The following is a 25,722-nucleotide window of genomic DNA, read 5'->3' on the forward strand; positions in this document are numbered from 1 at the left end:
AGCAGCGAGTCCTCAGCGTATTTACAGTATATATACTTTATTTACAAATAAGTGAGTCCGGCGGTCGGACAGTGAAAAGGTACAGCTGAAGAAAATCATCACAGATTTAGAATAAAAACAGTCGAAGAATCGGAGGAAGCAGGTTTGTTACTTTTGCAGACAGAAAATCAACAGACGGGAAATAAAAATGGACCGAGCTTGTTACAGCGAGCGAGCGGGGACAAAACGGGACAAAACCAAACGTGTCTCTAATTCTGATCAAATTAGAAATTTGACCAAAGAAAATCTTTCAACTCAATTTTTGATGTTTTTAGACGTTGCCGTAACGCTGCCACCTCCAGACCACCGCTACTGCTATCTCCATCAGTTCTTATTTTTTTAAACCATTGAATGCTTGAGTTTGTCTTTGAGTTTGTCTTTGAGTTTGTCTTTGAGTTTGACTTAGAGTTTGACTTAGAGTTTGACTTTGGTGAGGGGAGCTGAAGGCGGCGGTCGCGACAGAACTTTATACTCTTTGTTTTGTGACCCTTTGGTTTATGGAAACCTTTAAAAATTTGTCAGAGTAAAACAAACTGTTTCCTGTCGTTAAAAAAAATAAAGTCCCCGGCGGATGTGGCGTGCAGTTTGTTGCACGATGAAAAGCAACACAATGTCTGAAAACAGAGTCTGATGCGTTTTTACAGTGAGGGAGGGGCTTCATTCATAAATCAAGCATCACAGCTGTCGACCAATCAGAGGACAGCAAGAGTCAAATCAGTCCCCACTCAGACAGATGTGGACAAAGTTTAAGACGAGTGTCCACCCACAGCTCCGGCTTCAGTTATCCTTCAGTTGAGGCTGGACACGTACACGAGATCTGAGCGAGACCGCCGCGGCCTGAACTCGGGTCAAAGAGCGCCGGGCGGGAAAACCTCAGACTTTTCAATTTAAACCAAAAGTTCAAAAACCAACAAATCTCACCAGCAGGTAGACGGCTGATAGCACCTGACACACCTCAGCACTGATTCTATTGTTGACATTTTTAGTTTTTATTCACTTTTAAAAAATATAAACTCAGAAATGATTCAAACATCGGCATTAGAAACAAGTCCAGAAAGTTATTTGGGGAAAAAAAGGGAGAAAGTAAAAAATGGAAAAGACCTTGAAAAAGTGCTTCATTTGATAAATAAATAAATCTGTAACATAATTTTAAAAATGTAATAATGATAATTGTAAATAAAGTTTTCCATAGTTTTTTTTCTCTAGATATTTTCCTTAGCTTGTTTAAACAGTAATTTTCAAATTGTACTAATTTCTTGCAATTTTTGAAACCTTTTTGTTTTGGTTTTTTTTTTGCCAAGTTGCTCATTGCCTTTTTCCCCGTGTTTTTGACGGAAACGGCATCAGTTTGGTCAGAGTTCAAAGAGTTAAATACGTGTAAAAGTCTGAAAGTGGCACAAGGAATGCAATGGCGCTACAGGTTTTAAAGGGTTAAGTAAGTAAATGAAAAGAAAAAGAGCAGATTCAAGATTCAAGAGGGAGTAAAACACATTTTTTATGTATCAGCTGAGGGAAGTTTAATTGTTTCGGTTTTGTCGCTCTGTCTCATCAGAGAGCCTGTTGGTGAAATTTGTTGCTTTTGGGACACGTTCCCACGCCTTGAGGGAAATTATTTTCTGGCTTTTCAAGAATCTCTCTGCATGTAAGCAGTAAAATGAATATTGTTTTGGTGTTTTTTTCCTGCTGGAGAGACTCTGGACACAAACTGGAGCTGATCCATATTTAGTGCAAACGCGATGATCGTCCATTGACGAGAGCAGAATCACATCGGCTCACAGCTGCTTTCGACCACGTCTTTCTCAAATCAGACGACTGAGACGTCATGTTACACCAGGTGCACGTCCATCGGCTTGTTCTGGTTTTTCTCTAGTGACCACAAAATTAAAAAAGCTTTGAAATATTTAAAAGTGTAAGATAAAGTTAAGCAAAGCTGCTTTGTTGGTGTTTCGGTTTTGGAGCTCGTTAGCACTGGAATGCTTCTTCAAGGACATATTTTACTGGCCGATGCAGTTAGACTGGGAGAACTGGTTCATGTGCCAGGATCTCACTCCGTGAACACCACGACTTTATCTTGTATTTACTTTTTTAGTGGAATAAACTTTGAAGCACTTCATGGCATCAAGGCTCGAACATTTTGAGCTGAATCGGATCACACGTACAGCTCAAGTCTGACGCTCGTTGGAAGGAAGAAACTTTGCATAAATGTCAGAATATCTAAAACTTTGTTTTGTTGCCAAACTGACACAAGATTCATTTAATTTGTCGTTTAGCAGAGCTGCATAAAACACGTGACGCCTTCATTTCAACAAAACAACTCAGCTGTAACGATCCAGAGTCAGTGAAGTGTAATCCCTGCCGAATGTTAAGAAACAAATCCACAAAACAAAAAATAGGCAGCAATAAATTAAAGAATCGGCGTCACTTCCCTCGATTCGCACTGAGCCAGAACAGACACAAAAAATGGCCACTAGGGGGGACCTTGACACCAAAGATATACCGTATATATAGATAAATATTTGGAAACAGGAAACAGTTAGAAAAAAAAAATCAACATTAACAGGAACATTTTATAAAAATCTATCCTGAACTTGTGATCCACAGCAGGACCAACAGTGACATTCTGGTTCAGGGAAGTCATTTAACTCTTCATCATCATCTTCGTTAATCAGTCACAGAACAATCGATATTCAACAGAGCCCCGTAAGTCCCGAAAGGTGATTTTTTAAAAACTGTTTTACCTTGTGTGCACAAGATAGGAATTTCACTACTCGGGACTTTAGGGCCACTGTTATATTCAAAGCTAAAAGGTTTTAGATTTTAAAAAGGCAAAGTGTGGAGAAGCAGAGACGGTAAGTTCGATGGTCTTTACAGATCCACAGAGTTCCTAACATCAGAGTCCGGACCCTCATCAGGTGAGGTCCAGTTAATATTCGGTCTTACTTGGTCGGGGAGTTTTAGTGTCTTCAGGATATTTTTTTCGGATTGTGTCTTTTGTGAAAATGAATTTTAATGTATTTTGGGTTGAAGTGGTGTTTCAGATTTCAGGGTCTATGCGTACCGAGATATCAGCTTGTTTCCCGACCATTTCTGGTCCCCACTGTCTGGGATTAAAGGGGTACAATGCTTTAGATGTGATTTCATGAGCTCATCTGAAGCATGCTGAAGTTTTTAGTATCGCTCTTTTATAAAGTTTTGGAAATTGTAAGGCCGGTGATAAATGAAGCAGCAAGCGCCGAGATATCCTGACATTTAGTGCATTTTAAACTCCAAAACCTGAATCCTAAAAGTTTTTCATAAAGCAGCTTGGTACCGACTCTCATTAGACCTACGACTTTCAACACTTTCTTTCATTAGAGATGGTCTTCAAACCAATGCAAAATTACATTATAGTTTTTCAGGAAGCTCCTCCAGAAGACTTTACACAAATATTTTCAGAAGCTGAGTGCTACGAAATATGGAGTAAACCCTTACATCACCAGCTCCAGGTATGGATACCACTGCAACGCCTCCAAAAACACAAATTACCACAAGCAAACAGATCTGAAAGTCTCCAATCAACATTTACAGCGTAAACGTCATCTTCTGATCCACATTATCGGCACGGTGTAAATCAGGCATGTCAAACCGGTCCACAGGGGGGCCGGTGTGGCTGCAGGTTTTGTTTCCAACCAAGTAGCAGCACACCAGACTTGACTCATTTAATCAACTGATCTCCGTCTTCAGACAGTTGATTGGTCAAACTGTGTGCTCTTGGTTGGTTGGCACAAAAACCTGCAGCCACACCGGCCCCCCTGTGGACCAGTTTGACATGCCTGGTGTAAATGCAACAGGTCGGAGCTGATTTCTTGTTTGACTTTTGTTTGGAAACAAGAGGAATAAGTATGACGAGGGGTTTTGAACTCAAGCAGAGGAAAGAAAAAGAATCCCAGAGGCGAGTCCAGACGTCCAGGCACTCTGTGTTAGAATTAATGGGTCTGAAGCATGAATTTTTAAGACTTTTCCAAATTATGGGAGGACAGATACGAGTAAGACCCACCTGTAAGTGCAGAGATCGTATCAAAGAGTAAACGGCAGAGCAAAACGATTCGGACAATTGACAGATTAGATAAAAGCGAAATTAAGGTTTAGATTTGAAGACTTGGGCTGAAGGTGGTCTTTGATTCGGACCAGTGAGCTGTCCAGCTTGAGCCGAAGCTCTTGATCTGTCCATAGGAATGTCCAGAGTTGGAATTGTCCAAATTCAGGCATTGGGTCTATATGTGTCTCATCTGCCATCTCCCCTTACTTCAGTCAGGTCCAGTGTTGGCAAAATGTTTTTTTGGTAATGAGGTGTCTTATTCTTGGCTTAGAGTAGTCTGGCTTGACCTGCCGTCGGGCTGTGAGTGTAAAGTGGTCTCGAGGGCAGTCCTGTTTGAGCCAAGGCTCTGGTTGTGACCATAGCTGAGACAAACTGGAACTAAGGTGATCAGCATCTTTGTAGAACATCAGATTTAGGTTGTAGGTTGAAATATGAGTCTTGTATCTTTATTTGTCTCTTGGGACATGGGTGCTTAGCATTTTGGACATGTGAAGCCAAAATTAGAGGGACTACCCACGATGAGTCCGGACAAAAGGCTCCAGACTCCAGAGTAATCCATGAAAAGGATGAATGGTGATGGGCTTGAAGCTTTCCCATTCTGGATTTCGAACAGTCCTGCTTTGCCTACCTTTGTGTCAAGCATGTCTGGATGTGAGCTGAAGGCAGTCTCCACTTGGAACCAAAAGCCCGTTACGCCAAAATTCTGGATTTGTCCACTGAATGCAATGTCCAGATTTAGAACGACGGCAACCTCTATTAGAGAGACATAGTCCAGTTTGGGGCTGGAGGTTGATATGAATTTAAAACTTGTGTTTTTGTCTCTTGGGACATTAGTATTAAGCTTTTGGGACAAGGCCATTCCAAATTTGAGGAGCTACTCCTGATTGCTTCCAAACAACAGGCTCCAGATTTGGAGGAGACTGGGTCTAGAGGTTGTTCAGGGAAAAGGTTGGCTGGTGATGGTCTTAGAGCTGTCCTATTGGGGTTTAGAACAGTCCTGCTTGGTCTACCTTTGGGTCAAGCATGCCTGGATGTGAGCTGAAGGCAGTCCCAACGTGAACCAGGAGCTCATCTCAAACCTGTCCATTATAACTTCCAGATTTAGAACTAAGGCAACCCCTTTTGGTGAAATGTAGTCCAGTTCTGGACTATAGGTCAATTAAAATGTTTGCCTTGTATCTTTTTTTGTCTCTTGGATTATCAGTCATTCACAAGTGCGACCAGGGTAAATTTGGACAAACATCACTCGAGTTGGGCAAACAGTGCACCAGACTTGGATGGTCCGGGGGGTAGTCCAGTTTGGGTTTAAGGGTCGTCTGGTGTTGGGCAGAGTGACCAAGCTGAAATGAGAGTTAGAGTGGTTGGAATTAATGCTTCATTTTGTGCAGGAAGTGATCCAGGTAAGGTCTAGGGGTGGTCCAGATCTGGGAGTTGTACAACACTAATCCAAATTTGATCCAGAAGTGGCACACAGACTAGAGGATAGTCTCTGGATTTGGTTTAGGGAGTCCTGATTTAACAAAACCTGATAAATTGAATGGGCGAAGGATGTTTGGATCTTGTTTTGGGTACTGGACTGAGGACTGATTCAGCAACAGGTGTTTGGATGTGTAATCCAGTTAAATCCTGTTTGTCGCTCTCTGGATAGAAGGCGCATGATCGTGCCTGGTGGATCTCTATGTACGTATCTGTCTGCCTCTGTCCGTCCGTCCAACCGTCTGTTTGTCGGGTCTGTAGTTTCTGTCTGTGGTTAGCAGCTGCAGCCTTCTTTGGCCGGCTGACTGTCGGCGTTGAGGCGGCCTCCCTGCGGCGCAGAGGGTTTGTGCTGGACTCCCGACTCGGCAGCGTTTAGATCCAGACTGCCATCTTGGATGTTCTGGTAAATCCTCTTCGCAGCTTCCAGGAAGGCCTCTTCCACATTCTCGCCTCTGAGGAGAAGGTGTGATGGCCAGATTAAGATACAAATAAAAATAAAAACGTCTCATAGATAAGATTAAAAAATGTATTTTCATGTGCACATGGAAGAAGTTCCAGTTTAGGTTTATCTGACAGGGTCTGACAGCACGATTATAGCCACACTGATGCTGATCATTTTGATCATTACTGAGATAACCATTAAAAGGGGACGCTGGCTGGTGGAAAACTCGGCTGCAGTGAGTGAGTTGGATTACGCAATTCAAATGTCAATATCCAGTCGATCATGTTCATTAAATGGTGGAAAACCAAAAAGCTGATCGTAATTAAAATCTGATTAATTTTGCAGCCCAAGTCTGGCTAAAGTGGTCAAAGAAGTACTCATATCTTTTACATCAGCAGAAGTTGTAAAACTACACAAAAAACTATAAAGAGTAAAAGTCCTACATTTCGAAATCTTAAAAATAAACAAGTATTAGCAGCAATAGTAATAAAAGTATCATATGTAAAAGTACTCATTGCACAAAATACCTCAGTGTTTCATTAATTATGTTTATCTGAGGATTTTTATTCTGAATTAATTGCTCTCTGAGTAGCATCAAAATGTTGTCAAGGTTGAGCTAAATCTAACAACTGTTCAAATGTATAAAGTGTTTGGGAAGTTTAATCTAAAACGGTAACAAATGTAGTGCAGTAAAAAGACACAACATTTCCTCCTGAGATGTAGTACAATAAAAGTGTTGCAGAAGTAGCAGAAAATGGGAATACTCTAGTGAAACAACTATTTTAAATATGTACACTACTTATATACAGCCCTTTAACAACAACCAGCTTATTGTGTGAGATGGATATTTGATTAAATTTATCAGAAGGGAGGCGGATACAAAAAGTTAAACACTTATTTCTTTAAAAGTTAATGCCAATTCTTATATAAAAAAGCTTTTATCTTTTCCTTAAATTTTTTTCTGTCATTTTTTTCTTTACAGATTCATAGTCAGAAACATAAAAGCAGAAATTATAGTTGGATTTTCAAATTTCCAATGATCCTTGGACACATCATGTGTTATCATACAGGTTTGTGAAACAAAATTCCATAACTTTTCCAGGTTTTTCATGACTATACAAACCCTGCATGAGGTCAGAGGTTGTTTTCCTCACTGTAAATTCTCATTTTGAAATGAATATTTTAATAATCTCTGTGTTTAATGAGTTTAATGACACAACCATCAAACATATTTGAAGAAATTAGTGTGTGTACTTACGTTTTGGCGCTCGCCTCTAGAAACAGCAAACCTGACCAGCAACAAGAGGCAGAAATCATTCAATCTGGTCATCTGTTTTCATCCTTATTTTTTATTTGAATATTTTCCTGCTCACACACAAACTCACATATTTTTCCAGAACGACATGCACGCACACGCACACGCACAAAACTCACCATTCTCTTCTGCAAACTGTTTGGCCTCCTCATACGTCACGTCCCTCTGAGCCTCCAGGTCGGCCTTATTACCAATCAGAATGATCACCTGGACAAACACAAACACGCACACACACACACAGGTGGAAAAAAAACCTACAAATCACGAGACTACAAACCATGAGATGCCACATGAGATTTATTAAAGTTCCAGTTTTAAACCCCTGAGGCCGAGCTCACTGCATGCGCTGACTAACAATGTGCAAAGTTTATAGATAATTTGAATCATAAATCGTAGCATCTTACTTTTTTTCTGCTGAAGCTCGCGACTGTGCCGTTCTAATGCACTCAGTGCGATCGCAGCCCTGCTGAAAGCTGCTTTATCCAGCCAGGATTTATTATACAAAGTCTTTTCAGGGACTTTGTATAATAAATCCATACCCATAGATCAAATATTGATCGTCTTTTTGTCCATATTTATCCATAATCAATCATTTATCATTGCTCGCTTTGAAGCTGATGGCCATATTGGTTTTTACCATAATGCTCTGCAAGAATCTTTTGACGAGAGGCTCCTGTGTGCCTGCAGGAAAGCTTACTCTAGGTCAGTCATTGATGTGCAGATTTTGAGATGTGGCCCTCTGTCTCAGTGCAGAGTGGCAGAAGTAAAGCCACACGCAAAAATTGCAGGGAAGAAAAAATGTGTTTTTTTTCTGCAGAAATAAATCAATATTCGTACAGCCCAGGTTGTCCTGGAAACAGTGATGTTTACAGACTGACTGCAGTACAGGGTTACTGTTAAACAAACTTTATTAGACAACAAATCCAGGTGCATCCCAAACGTCATAAATGACTTAGGCCCCTGAGATATTGCGTCCACTTTGGCTGCACCTGTGGCGATAACCCGTGTGTGTGTGTGTGTGTGTGTCTCACTGTGTTTGGGTTGGTGAGGTTCCTGGCATCTGTCAACCAGCTGCTCAGGTGATTATAGGTACTTCTCCTAAACACAAACAGATAAAAATGAAGTCACTCATCACGCATACAAGACGCTGCGCAAGACGCTGCACGCCCACACACACCCACACACACACACACCCCCACACCCCCCCACCCCCACCCACCCCCACACCCACACACACACACACACACACACACACACACACACACGACATCACCTCCGGCCTCTCCGTCGTTACCTGGTGATGTCGTACACCATGAGGGCCCCGGCGGCCCCTCTGTAATAGGACCTGGTGACGGCCCTGAAGCGCTCTTGACCGGCCGTGTCCCAAATCTGTAGCTTCACCTTTTGACCGTGGACCTCCATGATCCTCGTCCCGAACTCCACGCCAATGGTGTGAGGACAGTCCGCCATGACTGCACACACACATGCGAAATACATACGTCATTCTGATCAACGCCGACCCACAGACACAGCAGCCACGGAGGTTACATACAGGTTTTGGTGAAATTTTGTGATTCTGCATCTATTTTTTACAGTAAACAAAATACAGTAAAAGCAAAAAACAGTTTTATTTTCAGAGTAAAAGCCTTTGCAACCTGGATCTGAGGCTAAATTATGATGCAAATTTGTGAAAATGTGTGTGTGTGTATATTTCCCACAGAAACAATAACAGCACGTCAAACCGAAACTTCTTCTTCATGTTCGTTTTTTATCTGGAGGCCCAGCTCTACAGTGAAACATGATACGAGCTGCATGGTAGCAGCAGAGAAGAAGGAAAGACTCACATTTTTTCTCTGTGAACTGGTGCAACAGACAAGACTTCCCGACTCCCATGTCACCTGCAGAGAGAGAAACGGAAACGACCTGAGCAGCGTCCATCCGCAGTTTTACCGCGAAACTTCAGGACTTTTCCAGGACTCTGGAATCTTAATATAGGTTCTTTTACATAACTATAATAGTGTTTTAAATATATGTCACTTAAAAAATCATGAATTCAGAGCAGGAAGTGAATATTTAAATATAACTTAGGGACCGTTTGTTATTTATTAAAGGGGAGGTGTGATGCAAAAAGGGGGAGGTATGTCATTATTTCTAAGCACTGGGGAGGAACTGGCGTTTTTTTATTTTGGTTTAGGGAAGGAGTTTTAAATGGCTGTATTTTCTGTCTATTTTACTGTCTATTTTTCTAGAAGAAATTTGAACATATTTTATTCTTTAAGAATGTGGGGGGATTTTAAAGGGGGAAATGTGTTTGTTTTTTTTGTTTTTTTTTAAATTTATTGCCAGCCATCAATAACAAGCAATTAACAGACAACAAGTCAAAAACAAAAACAACAGCAGCCTTGAGGCTACCCATATTGAAATATGTATACATATATATATACACACATATATACCATATACAAAATCGAATAGTGATGAGACAAACGACTAGTTGAAAATAAAATAATAAAAATAATAAATAGAAACATTTCCCTTACTAATACAAAATTCCTAACTCAGATAGTCAGTGACTGGTCTCCACCTCCTTTTAAAAATCCTTACTTTTAGTTGTAACTGAGCGGTCATATGTTCCATTATGTATACGTGTTTGACTTTTTGTAACCATTGAGTAATGGTAGGAGGGTTAGGGTTCAGCCAATTAATAGTAATCATTTTTCTTGCAATCATCAACAAAACATGCAATAAATAACATTGGTCTGCAGTATATAAGTGGTCAGGTAGTACATCCAGCAAAAAAAACACAGGTTCCAGGGGTAACTCCACTTCCAAAATTTTCTCCAGCTCTTCTTTGATGTTTTTCCAAAATGTCTGTATTTTTGGGCAGTCCCAGAATGTGTGTGTATGGTCGCCAACCATGCCACAGTTCCTCCAACATTTGTTGCCAGAGTTGTTTTTTTTTTTTTGTCATTTACTTTTTATTGGTTTTTAATTTTACATGTAAACAGACAAACAGTCAAACAATCAACATGAAGACCTATAAATGAGTATAGAAGTATCAGGGAAAAAGTATATGCATATAGGGGACTGGTAACAATTTCCAGTTGAGAAATCAAGAAAAAAGAAATAAAAATAAAGTAATGAGTACTTATAAGTATTCTGATAGTACAGATTGAAATTACTTGAAATCTGGTCTTATGGTAGAGACAAATGCACACCATTTTTGCCAATTATCAATAAATGCCTCTTTTTGTGTTCTTAAATTAAAAGTGATTCTTTCCATTACAAAGATGCTGTACACTGTATCAATCCATTCATCTACACTAGGTGCCTCCCTCTTCAGCCATTTCTTCGTTATTGATTTCTTACAAGCCACCAGTAATATTCTCAATAGATATTTATCTTTGTTCCTCCAATCCAGATCCTGTAGATCCACCAAATACAACAAACTGAAACAGAAAGTTATTTTTGTTGAAAACACAGTCTCTAGAGTTTGATGTACCCAGAATCAAATGGGGTCACAGCAGGGCAACACCAGAATATATGATAGTGATTCGCCTCTTCGCTTCCACAACATCTCCAACATTCTGTCTGATTGGAAAAAGTTCTCTTTTGATATGGAGTATAGAAATAGCGAATGACATTTTTCCATGCATATTCTTCCAGAGCGGAGAATTTGTTGTTTTCCATTGTTGTTTAAAAATTTCTTCCAAAGTTCTCCTGGGCACTATGGTAGGTTGCCTCTCAGTTTCCCATCTTGATTTTACATTAGATGTATTTTCTTTGTTAAGAGATTGAAGACTTATGTATAGTTTTTGAAATTATCTTCTTATTAGGTTCATCTTTATAAGCTTTTACTAATACCTGTAGGATATCATTTTCAGGTTCATAATTTTTATAATTTTTTTCCTGATATAATCTCTTATTTGTATATACCTGAATAGGTCCTGGTTTTGTAAAACCAAATTTGTCCTTGAGATCTTGGAAACTTCTAACCTGCATTCTTTATTTATTAATGAATAGTATGTTGTAAGCCCTAAGGAGGTCCCATTCTTTGAATCTATGGTCGTGTTGATTAGTGTGAATTGTGGGTCATAAGCAAAACCATTTCAGGCCTTCGAGCTCTTTTTTTAAATTGAACTGTTTTGATACATCACTCAGAAGCTTTAATGAATTAGTGATCCATGGATTATCTTGATCGAAGTGTTGTTTGTGTAGTGATGGGTCCCAATTAACGCACTGACTGGGGAAGCCTTTTTCCCATTGTTTGTTCAATATTTTTCCATCTGGCCTTGTAACTAGGTGTACACCAGCAAATTAAAGGCCCAAGTTGGGCTGCCTTGTAATAATCTTTTAGAATAGGGAGAGCTTAGTCCTCCTTTTCTTTTGAAAGTTGGAGTATCTTATAACGATCCTGGGTTTTTTCCCAGCCCATATATATCTAGAAAAATAATCTGTCCCATTCTTGAAATTGTTTTTCTGGTGCTTCTAAGGGCAATGACTGAAAAAGGTATAAAACCCTTGGTAGGATGTTCATCTTGATGGATTCGACACGTGAGCTGAGGCTTAGATATGGTATCAGGCTCCATCTATGAATATCTTCCTTGATTTCTTTAATAAGAGGTTTATAATTGATTTTCGCTAATCTTGACTGATCTTTAGGGATATGAATTCCTAGGTATTTTATAGATTTTTCATCCCAGTTTAGCTGATATTTCTGACGAGATCAGCAGGAGGTTTGTAATTAAAACTAAGGATCTGTGTTTTTTGAACATTTAATTTATAACCTGAGAAAGAGCCGTATTCATTTAAACATGTCATTAATGCTGGTAAGGATTGTGTCGGATTACTCAGATATATTAATACATCGTCAGCAAATAACGCCAGTTTCTGGTCATCTACCATTTTTATCCCCTCAATTGCTTCATTTTGTCTTATTCCCTTGAGCTAGAGGCCTCGACAAAATAGCAAAGAGAAGAGGACTCCAGTGGACACCTTGTCTCAAGATCGCTCAAGTATAAATGATTCTGAGAGTTCTCCATTAATCTTCAGTCAGCCGTTGATGGGTTTTTGTATAGTATTTCTATTGTTTGTATTATTGTCTTATTAAAGCCAAATTTTTCCATTGCCTTGAATAGGAAGGTCCATCTACAGAATCGAAGGTTTTTTCAAGGCCCAAGCTCACCTATCATAGCTCTGGAGATTTTTTTTGATTAGTATGTCTAATAATCTGTAGTGTACGCCTTTATATTGTCTTGGGTTTGTCTACTTTGAATGAACCCTGTTTGATCCAAATGTATGATCTGTGGTAGAATCTTTGTCAAATCTTTTAGCAAGGATAGAAGTGAACATCTTGTAGTTCAGGGTTTAGTACACTAATTGGCCTGTAATTAGTGCATTCTGATTTATCCTTTCCTGGTTTTGGAATAACCGATATTGTTGCTTCCCTCCAGGAAGTTGGAGTCTCTTTTGTCTGCAAAACCCAATTAAATGTTTTCACCAAGATAGGCGCCAATACATCTCTTAGAGTTTTGTACCATTGTGCTGTATCCATCAGGACCTGGGGATTTATTTGTTTTCAGTCTTGCTATGGCATTTTGACTTCTTCTGTTGTTATCGCTGACGTTAATGTATTATTTTGAGTTTCAGAAAGGGCTGGTAGATTCAATGATTTCAGAAAATCTTCCATTTTGTGTCATTATCTACCTGTGGTTGTGTGTAAAAGTTTTTCATAAAAATTTTAAAACAATTTTTAATATTATCAATGTCATGATAAGTTTGTTTAGTCACTGGGTCTTTTATGAGTAAAACAGTATTGTCCGCTTTGTTGTTTTTTAATTTAAAGGCAAGGAGTCGAGCGTATGTTTACTGCCTCCTTCATAGTGTTTTTGTTTGGTGTACATTAATTTTTTTCTGATTTCTTGTGTATATATCTGTCTATTTCATTTTTTTAATTTTCATCTCTATTTATATTTGAGTTTAATGAATTTTTATGTCGTTGTTCTAATATTTCTAGTTCGTTACAGTTTATCCAGATTTTCCTTCCCATGCTTTCTTAAGCCAGGATGTCACAGCAATTAATTTGCCTCTCATTACTACCTTGCATATGGCCCCAGTTAAGCACAGTCGGTGACACTCTCCTTGCTATCATTAAATTTTAGGTATTCCTTTATCTCGCTTGTTAAATGTTCTACCGTGTCTTTATTTAAGATACCGGAGTTCAGTTTCCAGAGTGTTTCTTTATGTCTAGTTCTATGTTTATTGACAAACAACTGGGCAGTGGTCTGATACATCCATACATCCTATTTGACATTTTTCCACCCACTGTTTATCCTTCTTAAGCATCAGGAAATAGTCGATTCTTGAGTATGTCGAATGTGGGGAGGAGTAGTAAGTGTAATCCTTAGTTAACAAATTGTTTTCTCTCCATATATCAACTATATCTAACTCCGTCATTAAAGTGCAGATTTTTTTAGCAGCATTATTGGGTTGTGCATTCTTGTACCAGAGGAGTCCATGTTTGGGTTTAAAGTTGTTGAAGTCTCTCCACAAATTGTTATTCTCTGATTCCACTCATTATTTTGTCAAATATTTGTTGATAGAGTTCTCACCCGTGACCCTGGTGGTGCATATACATTATACAGAGTTATTAAAACACCATTAATCTTGCCTAATCAGAATAAAAGTGCTCTTCCTTGTTTGTTATTTGTGTTAAGTGTTCATAAGCAATATTCCTGAAATCAAAATGGCAACACCTCTGTTGTGTTTTTGATCTATTCGAGATGAGAACACATGCTTAAAACCTTTCCTTTTAAGTTTTGTGTTCTATTTCTGTGAGATGCTGCTTGCAGAAAAGCTATATCTATTTTTTCTCTGTAATTTAGTTAAAATTTTGGTCCTCTTAGTCGGTTTAAGAACCTGCTAACATTCAGAGTAACTATTTTCACCATTTGTCCAGAGAAGTAAAGTAACTTAAAACCTCCCCATGTACTGTACTACCTTCAGTTATTATTGCAGATGTATGTATGTCTTCAAAACAGAAACAAAAGGGACAGAACAATGTCCCAACAGAAATACGAACCAGAACAGACTCTTCCGTGAGTAGGGAAAGCGTTATTCCTTTGAGTCCCTACAGTTGGTGGGTGGGGGGATATTCCTTCCACAAAGGACGGGGCCCTCCCTAGGGGTGGAGTGATATCTTCCATTCCTCCTAGACATGTCCAACATTATTCCAAATGTAATCCAGACAGTCGGTTGCATTTTCCTGTACTTTTAGTAGTGACCAAGCAGTTTTGTAAGGTTAGAGAGGGCTATATTTTAGAGGGGGTCTATAAGAAGGAGGCAGAGAATAAATAAAGAGGAAAATGCAACCTTGCATCTTAAGACTAAATGCATTATATATTCTAATAATAATAAAAAATAAAAATAAAAAATAAAAAGGTTTATTACTTTGCCTTTATGTCAATCAAAACTGAAAATGTATTTTTCCTGCACATTGACCTTGTGTGTCTTTCACCCCAGTCACCCATCACCTCTACCCTATTACTAGTTCTTTTTGATTCAGTCCTGCATGGTCACTTATCTGTCTCTGGCTAGCGCTGTGTTTCTCCTGAACTCCTGCAGCCTCCTCCTCGCTGTGATGCCGCTGGTTTCCGCTATCTCTGGAAGCCACGCTGCCACGGAAACGCTTCCGGATGCATTCTCCATGTTCATGTCCGATGTGTCCTCGGAGTCTCCACTTCTATTCCGGTGCCCTTTCAGGGCGAAAGCCGCCTCCCGGCACTCTCAGAGGTCCGGTCTCACTGCTCCAGTGGATGCGGATTTTTGCGAGGGGGGTCTGGAAACGTATTCCTTTTTCCTTTAAAGCCTTCTTGATTTCTTTATAGGCTCGGCGCTTTATCATTACTTCATTCGAGTAGTCGTGGTCAAAGAAAATCTGTTTTTCACCCACACACACCTTCTTTTTCCATGCTGTCTTTAGCACCATCTCTTTGATTTCGAATCGTACAAAGTTCACAATAATGGACCTGGGTGGTGAGTTTCTGGTTTTGCGACTAGTGCTCTGTGTGCCTTCTGGATCTCTAATTTGACTCCTTCTGGCAGGGTAAGTTCGTGGTGAGCAAATTGTTGACAAAATCCAACACTGAAGTGCCTTCTGAATTCTTTCTGGTACCCTTTAGAGCCGTATGTTATTTCTTCTTCTGGATCTATTCTAAGTCTGTCAGTTTTTCTTGCATCTTACTGTGTTGATTAAGAAGCAACAGGAGGGCTGCTTTTCACACTCGGGCCGCTGGCTTCCAGGTCTGATATGCGTGTTTCAGCTGCGCTTAATAGCCTCACCTTGAGCTTGTAGTGTAGTGGCAGTTTCAAGTTAGCTTCTGGCTAATATCCTCTTTGAATGTAGTTAGCCTCTTCTTACGCCTTCTGAGGTCGGCTTGAAAGTCTTTAAGAGTATTTTGCATTTCGCGTTTGAAATCCCGCAGGTTTTTGGTAACAGACGTTAATTCTTGAAGTATATCGCCAGCTTGAGTTTTCTCAGTTAGCTTTGTCGTGTCGCCATTTTCTTCCTCCTCGGAGTCTTCTGAGTCGGGTGAGGGTTGTAACGACGGTTGCGTTGTATTCCCTGCTCTCTGTGCACTTTTTTGTCCTCTGTTTGCCTTCGCTCCTTTCATTGTAACGGAACACAGCCTCTGAAGTATTAATATCTCGAGTATTATTTAGTTTTGCAACCGACTGGTATGGAGCTACCGTCTACCGCTGCATTCCACTATGCCGTCTTCAGATCGCCAGAGTTGTTTTTAAATATCGAGGTTACTAGTGGCCTAAAGAACCTAATTTTAACCTTCCAAGCAAACTCTTTCCAAAGCTGACTTCCAATCCCTCTGTGACATGCTGTACACATATTTTCCCACGTTTCATCCTCCACTACTGTATTTAGCTCCAGTTCCCATTGCTGTTTAATGTGTAGTGTGTTTTCAGATAAATCTATCATTAATTTTTTATATATATGGGATATTTGTTTTTTGGGCAAAGCAGGTTGCTCAAACAGATGTATAAAATGCATTTCTATATTTGTGGGTTCTTTTTTAATATTTTCCCAGTTTGTATTTTTTGTAACATAGTGTCGGATTTGTAAGTATCTGTATAAATCACTGGGTGGTAGTGAAAACTCCTCTTGTAGTTGTGAAAAGGATTTGAACAAATGTCTGTCGATTAGTTGGTTTATTGTGATTAAGCCTCTTTCCGCCCATCTTTTATAGGCTTTATCATATATAGATGGTAGAAATTCTATATTCCCCACTATGGGCATTGCTCGAGATATAACCAGGGTCCCTTTTAATCGATTCTGTACCAAATTCCAAACCTTTAGTGTGTGTTTGATCCATATATTATTGATTTTAATTTTTTTTTGAGACTGCTGACTAAGAAATGGGAGATTCGATAGTGGTACCCCCGGTAAGGAGTTTTGTTCAATAGCGACCCATCCTGACTTTGAGTCCTTGACAACCCATGCAGCCACAGCCCGTAGCTGGGCTGCCCAGTAGTAAAGTTTTAGATTGGGTAATCCCAAACCTCCCTTCTCTTTGGTCGACATCAGTATTTTCAACCGTATTCTTGGTCTTTTGTTTTGCCAGATGAATTTCGATATCATTTTATTTAGTAACTTAAATGTGGATTGAGGTACTAGGACAGGTATGGACTGAAACAAAAATAATAGCCTAGGTAGAATATTCATTCTGACCGTCTCTATTCTGCCAAACAGTGACAGGGGGAGCACATCCCATCTCTCCAGGTCATTTTTGATTTCTTTAAGTAGTTTATCATAATTAGAAGAAAACAACTGTGTGATATTAGGGGTAAGTACAATACCGAGGTATTTGAAGCCCTGTTTAGGCCTTTTAAAGGTGACCCGATCATTTAACTGGGGAGGCCAACTCCCGGATATCATCATAGCTTCTGATTTGTTTGTGTTAATCTTGTAACCTGACACTATACTATATTCACTAAGACTGTGTAGGAGAGCAGGGACGGAGGTAGCAGGGTTTTCTAAAAATATTAATATATCATCTGCGAAGAGAGCCAATTTATGCTGCTCGTTTCCTTCATCTGGTATTCCTTGTATGAGTTGGTTGGATCTAATTAGTTCAGCCAGTGGTTCAATGCTAAGCGCAAACAAGGACGGTGACAAAGCATCTCCCTGGCGGGTACCACGTCCCAGAGGGAAAAATTTGGAACAATACCCATTTACCCTAACTCTGGACCTGGGTTTTTTATAAAAAGTTTTTATCCAGTTAACAAACAAATCATTAAAGCCCATATATCTGAGAGTTTGTTCTAAAAAGGTCCAATCGACCCTATCGAACGCCTTCTCAGCATCAAGGCTGAGAAGCATTGATGGGGTATTCCTTTTAGCTGCTATTAATTGAAGGTTCAGGGCTCTTCTCACGTTGTCTGTTCCCTGTTGATTATGAATAAACCCAGTCTGATCTGATTTTACAAGTTTTTCGATATACTTTTGTATTCTTTTTGCTATTATGGCAGTCAAGATTTTAAAATCCACACAGAGGAGGCTGATTGGGCGGTAAGACGAGCATAGGGTCGGATCTTTGTTTTCTTTATAAATGACACTAATAATTGCATCTGACCATGACCCTGGGGCATCCCTCTCCATTAAGGCGTGATTGTACACTCTACATAAAACTGGGGTAAGTTCGTTTATTAAAGTTTTATAATATTCTCCAGGGAAACCATCCGCCCCTGGAGATTTGTTGTTTTTAAGTTTGAGAATAGTTTCTCTAATTTCCTCTTCTTTAATGGGGCATGTTATCGCGTCTGCTTCATCTACTGTTAATTTAGTCAGATTGACTGAATTAAAAAAGGAGTCGATTTTTTCCTTTTTATCAGGCAGATCCTCCTTTTCATATAGCTTTTGGTAATATGAAGCAAATGCTTCGGAGATATCTTTTGGTTGCGTTAACATCTGATTAGTGGTTGGACATTTTATCTTACGTACTGCTCTATTGGACTGAGCCTTGCGCAGCTGAAAGGCCAGAAGTCGGCTTGCTCTATTGCCTAGTTCGTAGTACTTTCTATTTGTAAATCGCAGTGCCCCCTCAGCTTTATAAGTTAACAGGTCATCTAATTTCTGTCTAGTCTCTTTTAATGAAGCCAATGTTTCCTGTTTTTTTGTTTGTTGGTGTTCTGTTTCTAGTCTCTTTACTTCCTTCTCCAATTCCCTCTGTTGAGCTAGCCTTTGCTTTTTAACCCTAGAAGAGATAGCAATAATTTTACCCCTCATCACAGCTTTTGCTCCCTCCCAAAGTATAGAGGGGGAAACCATATCATTATCGTTAAATGCAAAATAATCTGCCAGCTCTTTACACATTTCTTGTCGAATAACTTCATCGTTTAACAGTGATACATTGAGTCTCCAGTATTTAAAATGTTTACTCGTTCCAATCTCAATCCTTAATGTAACAGGTGCATAGTCAGATATTGTTATTGGTTCTATATTACATTCACGAGTCCTGTACATGTCTACTCCTGATATTAAAAACATGTCCAGTCTGGAGTAACTGCCATGCACCTGAGACATGAAGGTGAAGTCTTTCTCCCTAGGGTGCAGGTTGCGCCAGACATCCACCAGGCCTAGAGCATCCATCATTGCAAGGAGAGCAGCCGATTTCTTTGATATAGAGTGCGTTCCTTGTGGGAGTCTATCTAGATTGTGTTTCAGAATGCAGTTGAAATCTCCCCCTATCAGTAAAATTCCCTCTGCTTTATCTGCCGAAAGGGATGCCACTGTCTTAAAAAACTTTGGACAATCTTCATTTGGGGCGTAAAGATTAAGCATTGTAATTTTCGTACCTCCAGCTGTCCCTGTAACCATCACATATCTGCCTTCCCTGTCAACTATTGTTTTTTCATGGTTAAAGTAGACTGATTTATTTATAAGGATGACAACCCCTCTTTTCTTCCCATTTTTAAATGAGGAGCTATAGACTTGGTCCACCCATTCCCTTTTCAGTTTTAAATGTTCTTTTTCTGACAAATGGCTCTCCTGGATCATTGCTATTGAACAGTGCATTTTTTTAAGTTGGCTGAATATTTTTTTCCTCTTAATTGGACTATTTATACCTTTAACATTGTAACTGACAAAGTTTAGACTATCCATAAAGAAGTGTTTTGTATTTGTTGATGTGCTCCCATCTCGTTGTTATCCACATATACATAAAGTCAGATAAAAACAGGTATGCAGTGAAATGACAATGGCCCAAAACTAGTCTCAAGGTCAGCTTAACAATATAGAAAACATAGAACAAATACAGAACAGTAAACTCCCATGTTCCCAACTGGGATTTTCGATTTTTCCCTGTTACCTTTTCAAGCCTGAAAAAGAACCAGTCCCTGATGTAGTCTGGGCAGAGGGTGGTGACTACTCCTCTGTGGGATTCACACACAGTGTCGGGGCTGCTATCGTCTGGTTCGTGGGACGATCGCTGCAGCTCCATATGCAGGCAGTGCTTGCAACTTTTAAGTTTAGTCTAAGTTCCGTCCATCAACACAAAACTTGTTTTTTTTTTCTTCCTAACTTTAATCGTTTTGCACTCTATAAAAAGAAAAAAACTTGGCGTACTCTATTGTCACTCCGCTCCACCGAGGAGGGCTTTGACATCTGACCTGGATAGCACCGCTGGCTCTCTCCTCCCTCCCGCGGCGCTCCATCTGTAGCTCGCCAGCTCTCTTTCCACCTGTTCTCGCTCATCCACCCTGACCTGGATGCCGAGCTCCTGTAGCATCGGGAAGGCTTCTGTAAGCGTCGGGTAGGTCTTCTCACCAGTCTCTGTGACCGTCTTTAGCCGTGCCGGGTAGATACACTTGGCTCTGATGTTTTTCTGCTTTAGTTGTTTGATTACATCCCGTACTAGCGCTCTCTTTTTTTGAAGCTCCGGGGAGTAATCATGATCGAAGTAAATTTGACCTGCCTTATAGAAAGTCTGCCTTTGGCCCCATGCTTGTCTCAGAATAGCTTCCTTCACTGAGTAATCCACAAATTTAACAATTATGGACCTTGGACTGGCAGAGGGGTTCTTCGGTTTGGCTGCCAAGGACCGGTGGGCTCTCTCTATTTGTATATTCCCCTCGGGCGTCGGTTGAAGAGCCGACTGAATCAGTTCCTTCACGAAGGTTTTAACATCTCCTCCTTCACTTCCTTCAGGTACTCCGTAAATTCTCAGGTTATTCCTTCTTGATCTGTTCTGCAGATCTTCACACCTAGCCGTTAAATCCATTTCCCTGAGCAACAAGTACCGGAGCGCTCTCTCATGTCTCCTCGCTGCGTCTTCCGCATTGCTAATACGGCCCTCCGTCTCCGTGGTTCGTTTCTCAAGTTTTGTCATTTCACCTTTCAGTTCTTGCATGGAGTTTTCCAGCTTTGTCAGCGACAACCTGGTTTGGGAATGACCTTCCAGATTTTCTTTCCTTAGCTTCTCTAGCTCAGCTAATATTTTGGATTCTTAGCTTCAAGTGCACCACTGGAAGCTTGAATTGTTAGCTGCTTCAAATTATCACTTTTATCCTTCTGCAGCTCCTGCTTACTTGTACCTTTGTGTCTAGTAGACGATGTCATCCTGAGTTCCACGATTCTGCCAAGTTTTTAGTTCTTTTGTTAGGGTTAAATTATTTGTACGGACGGAGCTCAACTGTTATGCTGCGACTTCGAACATGGCGTCACCGGAAGTGAAAGGTGTTTTTTTTCCTTTACTCTTTTTGTTGATTAAAAAAAATAAGTTAGGAGATTTTTTCCTTAAAATGCCTTGATTTTTTTTTATAGTTTCACAGTTGGAATTGTAAAAATAGAAGTTCTCTTTTTTGTCAAATTTCAAACAATCCTTGAACACATCATGTGTTATTACACAGGTTTGTGAAACAAAATCCAAGACTTTTCCAGGTTTTTCACAACTGTACAAATCCTGCACAAGGTCAAAGGTCAGTCAATTCTCATTTTATATCTCTCATTTTTAAATTATAATATTTTAAATTATTTAAATTTTGTCTCACAGAGATAAGGTTATGTCTGTCAGTTTGGTGGGTTGTTTGAAACACTTCGACACCCATGAGCCTCTGCCGATGGAACTGACCCAGAACGACAAAAAAATGAGCTGATTTAAACCTCCTAATGTTGGCGTGCAATCTTTATTCTCAGCTCACAGCAGAATGTGAAGCTCTGTATTCACATATTTGTAGGTGAAATGCACCCTGGGAGACGCAGTTTATTTTTCTTCTTCAGGCTTCTTGTATGTTTTTGAGTTTTTAACAAAGAACCTAATATTTTTCTATAACAGTCTTTTGTTCTGATTAGGGCTGGGTGATATGGAATAAACTCTAATCACAATCATTTTTTTTTTATATCAGTCGATATCGATATATATCACGATATCCATCAAATCAGTGTTTCTGTGGAGCTTAAAGGTCCCTTTGACTCCTAAGTGAGATATGAAGATATCATCAGGTTCATTTAGGTTTAAATATTTATTTTCTGTCAGACATTGAACATGACAAATATACTGTAGAACAGCATCACCAGCTGGAGGACCTATTCTACTAAAACTCACAGAGGTCCAGGTACTAAAATGTCCTCCCAGCAAAGGTCCGAGCCTCACACCTAAAATCAATATCACCATTAACTGAACATTTTACTTTGATTACAATTAAAGAATGATTATTTTGCTCTTTTTTGTGGTTTGTTTTTTGCCCTCATAGTTCACTGACGCAGTGTCATGTGACCATGGTGTGTTGGAGTGTAATAAACATGTGATTTATTATTATTTATTAAACTTTCCAGCATTATATAAAAATGAAAAGCTCCATCTGAAACAAACATCAGGTAAATTAAAGCACATTGTGCTGATAATAGGCCAACCTCTCCTGACTGCAGGACTCTGACTTCAGCTTCTGTCAAACTTCTGTGCTGTTAATCATTTTACTCAGGAATTAAAAACTTTTGAGTCGGCCTACTTCTCCTATAGCTGCCAACAGCCTGCCGACATTCACAGTTAGAGAAAGGCTGAAAATAAGCTCATGTGCTTGTGGCCCCGGGCCCCCAAAACATTACATCTGCCCCTGGTAATAATAATGAGAGCTCAGCGCGAGCGACCGGATGAGACACGGAGCGATGCGTCCTGCTGTTTCTAAATAATTCATCCAAAGTCTGATTAAAGCTGAAACTAACACAAAGTCGTCTGTAGAGTCTAAAGAAGTCACTTTCACCTCTGCAGATGTGTCTGTTTCAGACACTTTGGTGCTGTGAGGAGAAGCTGCGCTCTGTCTGTCTGTCTCACTGCGCTGCTGTCGGACCATCGGCTGTTTGATCCGCCATGATGAAATGCTGTGGCTGTCAAACACTCAGCTGTTCGACAGTCAAAGTCCTTCACTGCGTTTGGTTCTCCGCGGCTCTATTCTTATGATCATTGGCTGTTCGTGTTGTCTGTCAAAACATGGCTGGGATGTGTTTTCTCGACATTCTATCGACTACGTCTCATATTTCAATCGAGGAAAAGTTATTTTGCAATTTACATCATTATCGATTTATCACCCAGCCCTAGTTCTGATGATTTAAACAGGAGAGTTTCATGTCCAACTGTCACCAACTTTATCTCTGTGGAAAACAAACTCTGGATGTAACTCCTGACTCTTCGCAGCCCTGTGAGGGTTAACAGAAAAGCGAACACAAGCAGCCAGTCTGTCACGGACCGGTCATATGTGGAAAGTCTGCAGGAACCAATTTTCACAGACATAAACTCCACTAAACATCCGTCTGAAAGTTAGAAAATCATTTTAAAAGTGATGGTATGAATTAGAAAATGATGCCTGTGAAGTTCAGTTGCAGTTTGTAGTTAAACTGTCAAAATATGCAAAACTAGAACTACCGTTCTGTTAAAACACACTATTCTCATTCGCCGTGTGTTTGACTGTCCTGGTTTAATATGTAACACGCTTCATATTTTATGGATTAATCAAGTTTTGTTTGTAAAATCTAAATATCTGTAAAGTAACTAAATCTGTCTTAAATACATGTAGTGAGGATTACAAGTAAATGAAAATGGAAATATTTAAAACTTGTGCTAAGGGCCCGCTGTAATATCACACACACACTCGTATCGCTCTGCACAAATAATGCACTTTTCAAAATCAAGCTTTAAAAAATATTATACATTTATATGATTTTCTTCTTTCATTCAGTTTATATATTATTTACCAGCATCACTCCTAATCACAAATATCAAATATTCTTTAATTTCCAGAATTTTATCCCTTTAACTGCCAGGTTTTTGTCATGATGCCACCATGTTTTTAGATGAAATAATGAATGATGCTGAGTGTCCTCCTCAGTGTGTGAGTGTAGCTGCTGACAGTCTGGGATATGTCAGTGTGTGAGTGTAGCTGCTGACAGTCTGGGATCTGTCAGTGTGTGAGTGTAGCTGCTGACAGTCTGGGATCTGTCAGTGTGTGAGTGTAGCTGCTGACAGTCTGGGATATGTCAGTGATCAGCAGCTACATTGACTGTGACAGGTCACCTAGTGGAAATAGCATGTATTTCCTCCATATGCCAAATATGGTCAAAATGACCTCATCAGGTGGAAAATAGTCAAAATGACAAATTCAGAGTCAAAAGCCCAGAATGACACCCAGAAATAATACAAGTCCTGTTTTTCTGCTCTGATGGCTGTGGGATCAAAAATGTCAGTTTGAATGGGTTTCAATGGAGCATTTTTGGACCTGAACAGTCTGAATGTAACTATTTAGTTTCCACAGTGTATTTTAGACTTATTGTAGGAGCTGAGCTGCAAATTCACTGATTACACTCAAATACACAATCTGGACTACATTTAGGACACATGCATCAACACACACACAATTATCCAAAAAAAGAAAGAAATTAAAAAATATGCCGAATGAAAAGCACGTAAAATTAATCAAACAGTCTCTAAAGGGTTAAATACAGAAATTGAGTATTGTTTTACTGATGTATTTATTTTAAACAAACTACAAACACTGAGTGTGTGTGTGTGTGTGTGTGTCTGTGTGTGTCTCTGTCTGTCTGTGTGTGCGTGTGTGTGTGTGTGTGTGTGTGTCTCTGTGTGTGTCTGTGTGTCTCTGTCTGTCTGTGTGTGTGTGTGTGTGTGTGTGTGTGTGTGTGTCTCTGTGTGTGTCTGTGTGTCTCTGTCTGTCTGTGTGTGTGTGTGTGTGCGTCTCTGTGTGTCTCAGTCTGTGTGTGTGTGTGTGTGTGTGTGTGTCTGTGTGTGCTCATTAATCAGACTCACCGATGATGATGTATTTGAAGATGTAGGAGTAGTTGTAAGGTGCGGCTGTCATCTTGATCCTATCAGGAAAAAACAGGAAAACACAAAAAATCTGAGCCTAGACACACAGTCCACATCAGTGCACATCAGTCCACGACAGTGCACATCAGTGCACATCAGTCCACACCCTGTCCCGGTTTAATCACCTGATCGTGAACAGAAACTAACAAAAGGAAGCAGCCCGGCTCAGCTCGGCTAACAGACCGAGCTCAGCGGCGGGAGGAGCGGATAAACACCGTGACAGCCCCGCGGAGTGAACACGCTCATCTTTATCAGCAGTGTTACAATCAGCTGACTGCCCCCCCCCCGGCTCCTCCGTTAGCTTAGCTCCGGAGCTAACCGGCTAACAGTTGCAGCGCTGTCAACGCCTTGCTAACATGCTAACAGGCTAACACACCGCAGGATATTTTTATCAAAACAAAACGACTGAAGCCAAACAGACAGAGTGACTTATGTCCCCCGGTGTTTCACCTTCGCTCCGGGTCAGGGTCTAACCGGTGAGCCTGATTAAAGTGCTGGTTAACGGGTCGTTTCCTTCGTTAGCTGTTAGCCCGAAGAGCCGTCAGGAAGCTTTCCTCCTCTTCCGCGATTCTTCTTCTGCAGCGAAAACACGCGAGACACCGCGAGACTTACAGGTGTCTACCGCCACCCAGCGGCAGACAGTGGGACGGTCACACAGGTGTTCTGTGAGGGACTTTGGGTTCACCTGTCCCATATTTAAAGGTAAAATGCGCACGTCCCGTATCGAATCAATACAAGACGCAGTTTGCAGCGGAGAAGTATAAGAATAACAGGCCTGTCACCCAGCGGCCTCGTTGCCATGGTTACGGAGACTCTGACGCCCGGTTTTTAAACCGTTTGCATGTCTACATCCGGCCGCCCTGTCGTGAATTTTTGAAAAAAAAAAACCCGTCATAGTACAGAATGTCGTCCAAAATCACCCAAAATGTCACAGTATAGCATGCCTTAAAAACCTGGAAAAAAGTAAGGGAACCGTAGATCGTCCATA

The 25,722-nt window shown here is 40.1% G+C and overlaps 1 protein-coding gene across 1 annotated transcript; it reads right to left on the reverse strand.

The window, feature by feature from the left end:
* Positions 1–20: 20 nt before the first annotated feature.
* On the reverse strand, positions 21–25,331 carry LOC121960730 (ras-related protein Rab-14-like). The gene is made up of 8 exons (XM_042510576.2): positions 25,185–25,331; positions 24,675–24,733; positions 9,195–9,248; positions 8,645–8,822; positions 8,382–8,448; positions 7,470–7,557; positions 7,294–7,324; positions 21–6,045 (listed from the first exon to the last, which is right to left on the reverse strand). The coding sequence occupies exons 2-8, from the start codon at positions 24,724–24,726 to the stop codon at positions 5,868–5,870; spliced, it is 648 nt and encodes a 215-aa protein (XP_042366510.1). The 5' UTR covers positions 24,727–24,733; positions 25,185–25,331; the 3' UTR covers positions 21–5,867.
* Between the last annotated feature and the right edge of the window lie 391 nt (positions 25,332–25,722).

This window comes from Plectropomus leopardus, chromosome 4 (assembly GCF_026936395.1).
Source record: "Plectropomus leopardus strain MGB_pleo_1.0 chromosome 4, ASM2693639v1, whole genome shotgun sequence".
In the NCBI taxonomy this organism is placed as follows: domain Eukaryota; kingdom Metazoa; phylum Chordata; class Actinopteri; order Perciformes; family Serranidae; genus Plectropomus; species Plectropomus leopardus.